This window comes from Dipteris shenzhenensis, chromosome 31, assembly GCF_047967505.1.
Source record: "Dipteris shenzhenensis isolate YYH24624 ecotype China chromosome 31, Dip_SZ_1.0, whole genome shotgun sequence".
Classification (NCBI taxonomy): Eukaryota; Viridiplantae; Streptophyta; class Polypodiopsida; order Gleicheniales; family Dipteridaceae; genus Dipteris; species Dipteris shenzhenensis.
In genome coordinates, this window is record NC_141626.1 from 32,444,638 (window position 1) to 32,454,803 (window position 10,166).

The window sequence follows — 10,166 nt, forward strand, 5'->3', positions numbered from 1 at the left end:
CTCTCCCTTCGCTTCCTCCCCTCTCCCTCAATTCCAACAAGAACCGTCTCTCGCCTACCAGTACTCCACATTTGCACAGCCTGTGCGGATTTGCCCTTCGCCAGAGATTCGGGATGGAGCGCCGCTCGCCCACGGCTGCTTCCGTTCCCGTTGGCTAATCGGAAGCGTGGGTTAACGTTTAGAATGAGGGAGGAGGGAGGACGAGAGCAGACGGAGGAGGGGTGGGCTCGCCAAGGGATGTTTCCGTCCCCGTGGGTTGCAATGTTACGAATGAGAGGCACTGGACGGATGAAGAGAACAGAAGGAGCGGCGGGCAAATGGACATGGTAACAATGTCAAGGGGGACGGTGAAGGGAGAGGGAGAGGGGAAGGGGGAGGGGGAGGGGGGCGAGGCGACGGAACGATGGATTAAGGTGCAGGGAGCCTGGGGGCAGGGAGGAGTGGGGGGTGAGGGAGAGGAGGGGAAGGGATGGTAGCAACGGGATGTAACAAGAGAGCGCCCCGCGCAACGCAACTCCTTCCGATGTTTTGTGTACCGGTATTGCAAAATAGCACCGCGCATTGTCGCGGGGGGAGGCGCGCGAACACGCCGAAAGCGTGGAGGGAGAGGAGGAGAGCGAAATCGATCAATCCTCTCGCGACGCGCAGGGAGAGCAGGTGCGGGACTTGTCGCCAAGCGAGAGAGATTGAAGAAGCAGAGCGATGGCAGAAAGAGTATGAGGATGAAGAGGCCAAAGGAAGCAGCAGCGAATGCGAGGGGAGCAGGGGAGGGCGAGAGTAGAGGAAGATCACCTTCCCTTGCCCTTCACGCCTCCAGCATTCGCCCGACTCGCCATTATCCTTCACGCATCGCGCACCTCCCCCTCTCCACCCCGTTTTCGTGACTCCCCTGCTCTATTTCTCCTCTCTTCCACCTCCCTCCATCTACCACTTTCGCATTTTCTTGCACCCTTCCAGTCGCCATTACTCAGCCTCCCCACCCATTATCCTTTACAACATGGATTCTCGGCGTCCTCGTCCCACAATTTGAGATGGTGGCTTCGCGGTTAGCCTCTCTCGCCTCAGCATTTCAAAAATGTTCCGCAAGCCTGCATATCTAAAATTTTCAGCAGGCTTGCCTAGATTCATCTCATATACAAATGCATATGTTCAGATTGTAGCGGAAGACCGAGTGATTCATCCTGTTATCAAATTCTGCGTCTCATATACAGATGCATATGTTCAGACTGTAGCGGAAGACCGAGTGATTCATGCCGCAAGTTATCATTTCTGATCTTCTCGCCCAACTTTTCAGGGTGCTAACACATAACGGCTCCGGTTTTGCCGTTTGCAATAATCTGGCACATTTGGAGTCGCCCAAAGCCAGAGGTATCTGTAAATTGGCTGCAGAAAGTGATATAGAAGGCAAAATCATGCGATCAAAAGCAGGGGGGGTGTCTTCGCAGCTAGTCCTCGTCCTGTGTGTTGCGAGTTTCTGCGTGGGCATGCTCTTCACAAACAGGTTAGTCGCATCCACCTATAAATTATTTACCAATGTATGATCATTTCCAAGCTGCTTACTCAGGAGCCCAGTTCAACTTCTTCCAGAGTTCCACTCACTTGCCTGCTACCAGACCGAAAGTTGATGAGTAAAATAATGTAGTTGTTAATCTGTACGTACTGAATCGATATGTGCATGTGTGTGTGTGTTGAATTACTTTCCCTGATTTGATAGTGTAAGCTGCACGATAAACATATAAGACACCCTCTTCAACCTATGTGTTGGAAGGACTCGATTTTTCAACAAATAGGTAGAAAAAATCTCTTGTATTTTATTTATGTTCTGCCCGTTTCGAACGTGTGTAGGATGTGGACTACGCCTGAACCAAAAGAGGCTTTGGAATCTCTGGAGACCAGAGAGCGGATATTAGAAGAAAAACGGTTGCAGTTGAGCTCCGAGGGCTGTGACAACTCAGTAAGGCTGAGACAGACCACCTAATACTGCCGTCAACCTCCACATGCGGACATGCTCTTTCCATTTGTAACTAATACTTAGTTTTCCTTTCAGAAGTCTGCTGGTGGAGAAACAAAGGATGTTCTTGGAGAAATTTCTAGGACACATCAGTCTATACAGTAAGCCTCTGTTCTCACGATGCAGTCATAGCATGTATTCTGGCCACACTTAACACAAAGGTGCATGTGTCTGTGGGGGAGGGCATTATGCATCATGTAAAGCAACTTCATTGCTTGGCAGGGACCTTGACAAAACTATTTCAACCTTGGAGATGGAATTGGCAGAGGCAAGGTCTGCACAAAGTAGCAACACAAATGGATCACCAGGGATTGAAAATCCCCACAGTGAAATGATGGAGCCGCGACAAAAGGCTTTTGTTGTGATAGGAATCAATACCGCTTTCAGTAGCCGTAAGCGACGCGATTCCGTTCGTGAAACTTGGATGCCCCAAGGTAAACCTCTTGTTGATGAAAATAGCAATACCCTTTATGTGTGTGTGCAAGATGTTGCTCCTCTTTCCGTCCATCATAAATATCGTGAGTTTCTGTACATGCAGGGGAAAAGCGCAAGCAATTAGAACAAGAGAAAGGAATAATTATTAGGTTTGTTATTGGTCACAGGTGAAGCTCTTGAACATCTCCATGTATTACCTTTTCAAATGAATTAATAAGCTCATTACTCAAGCAGTCCAGCAACTGCGATTCCATACTTTTTTCTGAGTTGAATATTTATCTATATGTAGTACTACACCTGGTGGAATTTTGGATCGTGCAATTGACTCAGAAGATGCACAGCATGCAGACTTTCTCAGACTGGTAGATTTACATTCTGTAACATAAGATAAATTATCAGGGTAAAATGTGTGATGCTGGCTAAACTGGAGTCTATTCACAAAATATTCAAACCGTACTCTGTTATAGTAAAAGCTGTTATGTTTTTTGTATTATTGCAATAGAATATTAACAAATTTTACACTTTTGGTCGTTTCTTTACTTGCCTCCATTTCTTTGGGATGACTCACCCGCAGAAACATGTTGAGGGATATCATGAGTTATCAGCCAAGACCAAGATTTACTTTGCAACAGCTTTGGCCAAGTGGGATGCAGACTTCTATGTAAAGGTTGATGATGATGTGCACGTAAATCTGGGTAATCAGCTCTCTTCATTGAGTGATTTCCTCAAGTGCTTATTGTTTTTGGCTAGATTCTACTTGACATAAGAGTCCTTGCTGAGAGTTCAAACCAACCTGCCTCAGTTTCCAAACAAGTTAGAGCGTCATATTCTGCAATATGCTTTCCTGTTATCTGCGAGACGATTATGAGTTGAAACCATGTCTCACATCATCCTTCAGCTTTCAGGTATGCTAATGACTGAGGGACTTTTATTCTGAGACCTTCACATACATTGCAGGGATTTTAAGCTCAACTTTAGCTCGTCACCGGTCTAAACCTCGCATTTACATTGGCTGCATGAAATCAGGACCAGTTCTATCACAAAAGTACGCTTTCATTCATCCCATTTCTAAAATAGTGATTTACCATTTCCAGCAGTGGGATGTGGGGAAGTGAGGGGAGATGGGGACTTGGGGGGTGCCACGAGGCAGTGCGGGAGATGGGAGTCATCATTTTTCCAAGACATTGTCCTGAGAAAAGTGTCGATCTATGATCTCATTGAAATAACGTTGATAGCCATAGATCTGATGACGTCGTGTGTTGCATGCCTACTGTAGAGGTGTGAAGTATCAAGAGCCTGAGCATTGGAAGTTCGGGGAAGAGGGAAACAAGTATTTTCGACATGCAACCGGACAAATCTATGCAATTTCAAAAGATTTGGCTACGTACATATCATTAAACCTGTAAGTAATAATGTACTTTTGTTTATCTTAAGGAGGCAGTAAACTTTAGGCATGCCCAAAAACCGTAGATAAACCTGTTGTGTACACAAAGTGTATTTTTCTGTACTTGCTGCTCTCTAACGATTAGTAAATGCAAAACTACTTGGGCCTAAACCATGATTGGCAGTCTAGTTAAAGTGTCCAAGGCATTCCTCAAGGCAGAATTTAAAATATTTGGCTGCATGTGCAGGCCCATTCTCCATAAATTTGCAAATGAAGATGTTTCCTTGGGCTCTTGGCTCATTGGCTTAGAGGTTGAACACGTTGATGACCGCAGCATGTGTTGTGGAACCCCACCTGGTAAGATCATTCAAATATCCTTTAATGACGAAATTATACCTAAGCACTCTTTTCTCCCACTATCCAAGATTAAAGGCTTTTGTTATTGCAAGGAAAAGGTGACAACGGTAGCCTGCATATCTATAACAAAACAATTCTCTTTGTCCATTGAGCATGCATATTCAGAATTGTAAGCCATAAGCGGAAATATGGTGTATGGTAGTCTAAAGTGGCATCCTTATCCTGTCTTACAGATTGTGAATGGAAAGCACAGGCAGGCAACATTTGCATAGCATCTTTCGATTGGACTTGCAGTGGCATCTGCAAATCAGTAGATAGGATGAAGGATATTCATAAACGCTGTGGTGAGGGTGAAACTGCCGTGTGGAGCGCATTTTCCTGAAGTTTCTGACTAAACGAAACAGCACACTTTGATCTGAAGAAGTCTTAAGACTTGACAAATTTCTTTCGAAAAGATGCCTCTATAAAGGAGATGAGGCATATCATATCCTTTTTTTGTGTAACAGTACCATTCCTGAAAATTCAGCCTTCACCAGAAACTGGATATCAAGTAATTCATTGGAAGAGATATTTAGTTCTAAGCGTTGGTTCTCATCCCTGCAAGGCTTTGTCCAAAATTTTGTCTGGCAATTGCACTTTCCTCTGAACTGAAAGAGGTTTTCAAAAAGCTAATCATGCAGATGCCTCAGATGAGTGCCAGAAAGCTACTCCAAAACTGTCCATCAAAAATGTTATTCACTGATATAATTCTGCCCAGAAGTAAGGTAGAAATTTGCTTGCAATTAATTGGGGGACTATATATACTTAAATTGATCGACCTCAACATCAAACAGTAATAAGTCCAAATTTTCATTTTGCTTACTTGGAATTGAAAAACATGCTGTTACAAATTCAACCACTCTCCCTAAATTTTCATTTTGCTTACTTGGAATTGAAAAACATGCTGTTACAAATTCAACCACTCTCCCTTAATTTCATGGCAATTCAACAAAGTTAAAATTTTGCATTCCACTGAACTTGTATCGACCCTTCAACCCATCAATGAATATAGAAGCGCATTATTAAGAAAAGCAAGGACTTTTCCCTCCACTTAACCTCACACCTCCTGTTCATATACATTCCTTTACACTTTTGTACCATGTTGGTCTCATTTTCCTTAGCCATGTAAAATTTATACATTACAGTAATTCCACCAACAGAAAAGCAAACAAATCTATCAAAACACCTCAATCCTTTCAACATCTCCACCCTCTAGCTAATACATTTTTTAATGGAGTGCTATGAGTCCATATTTGGCTGGCAGTTAAAAGAAACAGAAATTAACATGTCAATCCTCTTAACCACTCCATTCTCTACCAATAATAAAAAGTCCCTATGTAACAAGACATAATAACTTACCATAATCTTACAGAAATTCTTAAACAAATGACCATATGTATCAAAAAGATGGCTTTTATATATGCCCAAACTCATCAAAAGGATGGCTTATGTTATGTCTATGACTAGACAGGATCAGCATTATGGAGGTCAGGTTAACCCAGGGTCATGTAACCGAATCTTGGGACAATTAGGACATGACATACCTTTGGACAATTAGGGTAGACTTAGTGATGGAAAGGTCACCTCCCCATTTGTTACCCCCCATGTGAGGAGAGCATGGGGGGGGTGGACCTAGATTCTGAGAGAAGGCCACATGGGCAGCACTATGGCTGCCCTGGGGGCAGAGATCAGAGAGAGAGAGGAGCCACTGACATGGCGCTGAAATCTGCAGTGTACGGATCTGTACGGCGCTGCAGAAGGGCTTGGCAGAGGCACAAAACCTGGCGGAACAGGTGTGGAGCATAGGCAAGGGCTGTGGGCAGGCTCATGGCCTGCAACAAGCACTGGAAGGCGACACAGTTGGCGAAGGGAGCCAGCACCTTGGTCGGCTGTTTGGAAGGATGCTAGGGCTGGTCACAGCCAGCCTATCAGGTCTGGAACAGGGCTGCACAAAGTGGGTGGACCCTGCATATATAGGAGGGCATCTGCCCTAGAAGTGTGGGCCAAAGGCCCTAGCAATGAGAGCCCCTCAGGGGCATTTATAGAGCAGACCAGGTCAGGCCTGGTTGGCCTGTTTGGGTCAGCCAGAGGCAGCCTGACTGGTCGGTTATTTAGACCAGGCCTTGGGCCTATAAAAGGAGAGGCCCTAGGCCTCGTAATTTATCCAGCAACTCAGCAAAATAGGAGCAGCCAGAAGACACTTTATTGGGCCTCATCCTGGAGCTGAAGAAGAGTAGAAGGTATGCTGCAGACTGTGAGCTCTCAAGGGCTGAACCTTGGCTGTCTCTCAGGGCACACAGGCTCAAGTCTAGAGATATCCGGCAGATAGTATGTGGTGGTAAGATCAAAGGACCACGCTCTGGTGGGACTTTGGATCTCTCTCTCTTTTGTATTGTGTTCATAGCTTTGGACGGAAACATATATTCTTTTGGTAGCTTCTATATCTGGCTGGATCATTGTCTATTGATGAGTTTGCACATCTATTTGATGCACATAAGTTTAAGAAGTTTGTGATTCCACTCCCCACACACACTGTGTGAGCTCCTGGGCTATTCTATCATTCTTTTGTTGTGCGTGCCCTCTGTTGGTTGATTTCTAACATGGTATCAGAGCCCAAGTAGGAGGCTCACAAGTGTGGGAGCTTGAAGGCAAGGGACCTTGCTGAAGGATGACCCTGATTCAAAAGCTCTTGGGAATCGACTTCCACAACTGGGGGACAATGCCCTTGGCGAGAAGGAGGGTGACTCACGTTCAGTCAAGTGCCTACGGAGTTCTGGTCTACAGAAGGTTAAGTTTGTTTGACTTTGTTGTGTGGTTTAGCAGCAGAGACGTCGATTTCAGAAGCCTCTTCGGCCCTTCTCTCCCTTCCTCCTCCCCCAGATTTGTTTCTTTCACCATCCCTAACTTTGGAGAGTCTAGGAAACTGGATGGGACTAATTACCCTATCTGGAAGGTGAAGATCCGGAGTCATTTAGTGGCTCGAAAACTGTGGAAACTGACAACGGGAGCGGAGGCGAAGCCGAAGGATATGGTGGACAACAAGGGGGAGATACTCATACCAGTAGATGGAGAGGAGCTTGAAGCTTGGGATGAGACACCTAAGACACCCTATGTCTATATAAGTGTAAGACTCAGCTGATTTGGAGTCATTTAGTGGCTCGAAAACTATGGAAACTGACAACGGGAGCGGAGGCGAAGCCAGAGGATATGGTGGACAACAATGGGGAGATACTCATACCAGTAGATGGAGAGGAGCTTGAAACTTGGGATGAGACACCTAAGACACCCTATGTCTATATAAGTGTGAGACTCGCTGATCTGGGGCATTCTTGAAGGCGGGCCTTGTGAGAATACCCAACTAGGAAGGAGCATGTCTAAGCCTATGATTCCCTCACAACATCTGTGCATATACAGGACTATGTAGAATGGGACATGTAGTCTTACTAGGGAGATCACTCTAGCTCGGGGGTGATCCTTTCGAGGATTTACGGTTGGATGGTGATGCACTACCCTTCACCACGTGTGTCCCTGTCTCAGTGTTCTAACCTTTGGTGGTGTTTGCAAGATAGAGGATTGCATAGAAACCCTTATGTTAGCCTCCAATAACGAATTCAATCGATTACCATAAGTATCATTCGGAAAGCTAATGAACACGGAAGAAGGATCCCACTCAGTGTCTCTAAAAGGCATCCCTACCATCCGAGCCCGTGGCCTCTCTTGTTAGGTTCATTCTCTATCTATGGTACACCAGCTCATTTTCTTTCGCAACGAAATAATATCCAGATTTCATGGTAGATGCCTGACTCGGAAGCCGGGCCGGTAAGTTTGGATAGCTATGGCTAACCTATAACACGTTTCATGCCTACACTTCCTAGTTGCTTTGATTAGTCTACTTGCTTCCTATACCTGTTTGAGCTTTGATTTCACTTTCAGGTCTTTGCAGACTAAGGATATAAAATTTGCCTTTGATTGTGTTGTGGATTTCAAGAGGAGCAGAGCTCACACATGCTTGTGAAATCTTGTGTGGTTTTCAGGGATTGTGAGGCTTTTGCTTTAGCAGAGCAGAAATTCGCTGTTCGAGGGTAGACGGATGCAGACTTAGTTTTCGTTTTTCTCCTGCATGTGCTGAATTTCAAGGTTGCATGGGTGATTTGCTTGCTAACAAAATGCTGTTTGCGCTGTCTGCTGCTTGCTGAATGCAGTAGTAACTGTTTGCGTTGCTAGGAGCACCTGCGTGCTGGAGGGCATGGCCATCTGGCAAGGAGGGAGAGAGAGCTGTTTGCGAACAGCCTTCTGCCAGCAGCAGCACAAAGGCCCATCATATGGGGCCTTATATAGGCCAGGAGGCTGGCCTAGAAACCAACCTAGGGGCAGCCATTTTGGCCCCTTTAGGAGTCGGTGCAGTAGGCTGCAGCCGACTGGCCTAGTCGGCCAGCTTGAGGACACCAAGCCCTCCTATAAAAGGGCCTCCACTCCTCCCTCATTTCTCATCACCTGCACAGACAAGCCTTGCACATGAAAGCGCGCAAGGAGAGGAGTAGACTCAGGATTTGGGACAGCATCTGTTAGCTATTTTGTACGCTCATCTCTTGAGCTTTTGTCAGCCCACTGTAGTGGAAGAATATATCAGAGTTTTTACTATCTCTCTCTCTCCGTTGATAAGGAAAAAAAAGGAAAGAAAACCAAGAATTATGTACTTCACCACGTCAAATAGCTGAGACTTCATAGGGATCAGCTGCAATGTGGGCTCGTAGATGATGAGCTTATGAACCAGGTTCCAGAGCATGTGTCTTTGTATTAGGCACCGAGACAAACCCCCACAAAAACTGACTGAACATGGATCACACAGACTCAAAGGGAGCCAAAAGACTACACAGCCCGAAACAGATAAACTTAGAACTGAACTTCCCCCCAAAACTCAGAGAACAGTCAGCCTCAGAATACTATGAACCCACAGCCCACACTCCTAAGCTTCCATCAAGGACAACAGCACGTAACTCTCCCCAAAGCTGCAGTCAACGACCCAAGAGTGAAAGGGACTGGCAAATCAGGTCGCATCAACCATCTCTGCATTACAAACCCACTTCCAGCGTATGTATTCTTCTCCTGCCCACAGAGTACTCCACGCTCATACTTCACGTCGCTAACAGTCCTTCAGATGATTTAAACCAGCCCATACATTCCTCGTATCAGCTCACGTGCAGACGACGATGGTCCTGCCTGTAAGGTAGCCTTTCTCAGCCAACTACGAACAGATCGCTATCTCTAGAGATCTTCAGCGCCAAGGTCTCCTCACCATCACCGGGCACTTGCTTGGCAAAAGCCTTCCTGCTGTCAGCCTTGAAGCGAACGTGTACCCCGAATAACAGTCAGCCCATGCTCTTAGATTTCGTGGAGCTCACAGACTCAATCACCCAAGATCCTCTCCTTCAACCGCACTATCAACACACGGCCAAAATTCTACAGGACTTCAGTAAGTGCCACTTACACCACCAAGCTCATCATCACCAAGCACCTAGTGTTCATTTGTGCCAAGCATGCAGTCGGAATTCCCCATCCCATCACGTACGTAGGCCTTTTCTTTGATGGGCGCTTAGCCTTTCGCTTTCATCTACGAGACCCCTAGTTACGTGCGTCGCTTCCTCTTTTCTTCAGAAATTCTAGATTTCTCTACACGTTGATAAGGAAAAAATGGAAAGACAACCAGGAATTATGTACTTCACCACGTCAAATAGGTGAGACTTCATAGGGATCAGCTGCAATGTGGGCTCGTAGATGATGAGCTTATGAGCCAGGTTCCAGAGCAGATATCCAGAGCACACAAATAACAAGTCAATCTCCTACACAATCTGACTAGAACACACACACAGGAACACACAGACTCTTTGAAAGAGGGGAAAGACTACACAGCCTGAAAAAGACTGAACTTAGAACTGAACT

General features: G+C 45.7%; 1 protein-coding gene across 2 annotated transcripts; it reads left to right on the plus strand.

Moving 5' to 3' along the window:
• The first annotated feature begins 451 nt into the window (after window positions 1-451).
• Window positions 452-4,741, plus strand: LOC147881354 (putative beta-1,3-galactosyltransferase 2). Of its 2 annotated transcripts, none has more exons than XM_087370151.1 (12): window positions 452-1,045; window positions 1,295-1,501; window positions 1,846-1,954; window positions 2,051-2,112; window positions 2,234-2,445; window positions 2,550-2,613; window positions 2,736-2,808; window positions 3,021-3,141; window positions 3,404-3,491; window positions 3,723-3,848; window positions 4,078-4,187; window positions 4,421-4,741. In XM_087370151.1, exons 1-12 carry the CDS (start codon window positions 1,032-1,034, stop codon window positions 4,567-4,569), a joined length of 1,335 nt encoding a protein of 444 aa, XP_087226277.1. In that variant the 5' UTR covers window positions 452-1,031; the 3' UTR covers window positions 4,570-4,741. The 2 variants fall into 2 exon arrangements, with proteins under 2 accessions (XP_087226277.1, XP_087226276.1); XM_087370150.1 differs by having other exon boundaries at window positions 453-1,045; window positions 2,048-2,112; window positions 4,421-4,740.
• The last annotated feature ends 5,425 nt before the right edge of the window (window positions 4,742-10,166 follow it).

Excerpts from the sequence above, each read along its gene's own strand:
- LOC147881354 (XM_087370150.1), top strand. Across the intron at positions 3,492-3,722 it reads GGACCAGTTCTATCACAAAA|AGGTGTGAAGTATCAAGAGC; the intron begins GTACGCTTTCAT and ends TGCCTACTGTAG. Across the intron at positions 3,849-4,077 it reads ACGTACATATCATTAAACCT|GCCCATTCTCCATAAATTTG; the intron begins GTAAGTAATAAT and ends CTGCATGTGCAG.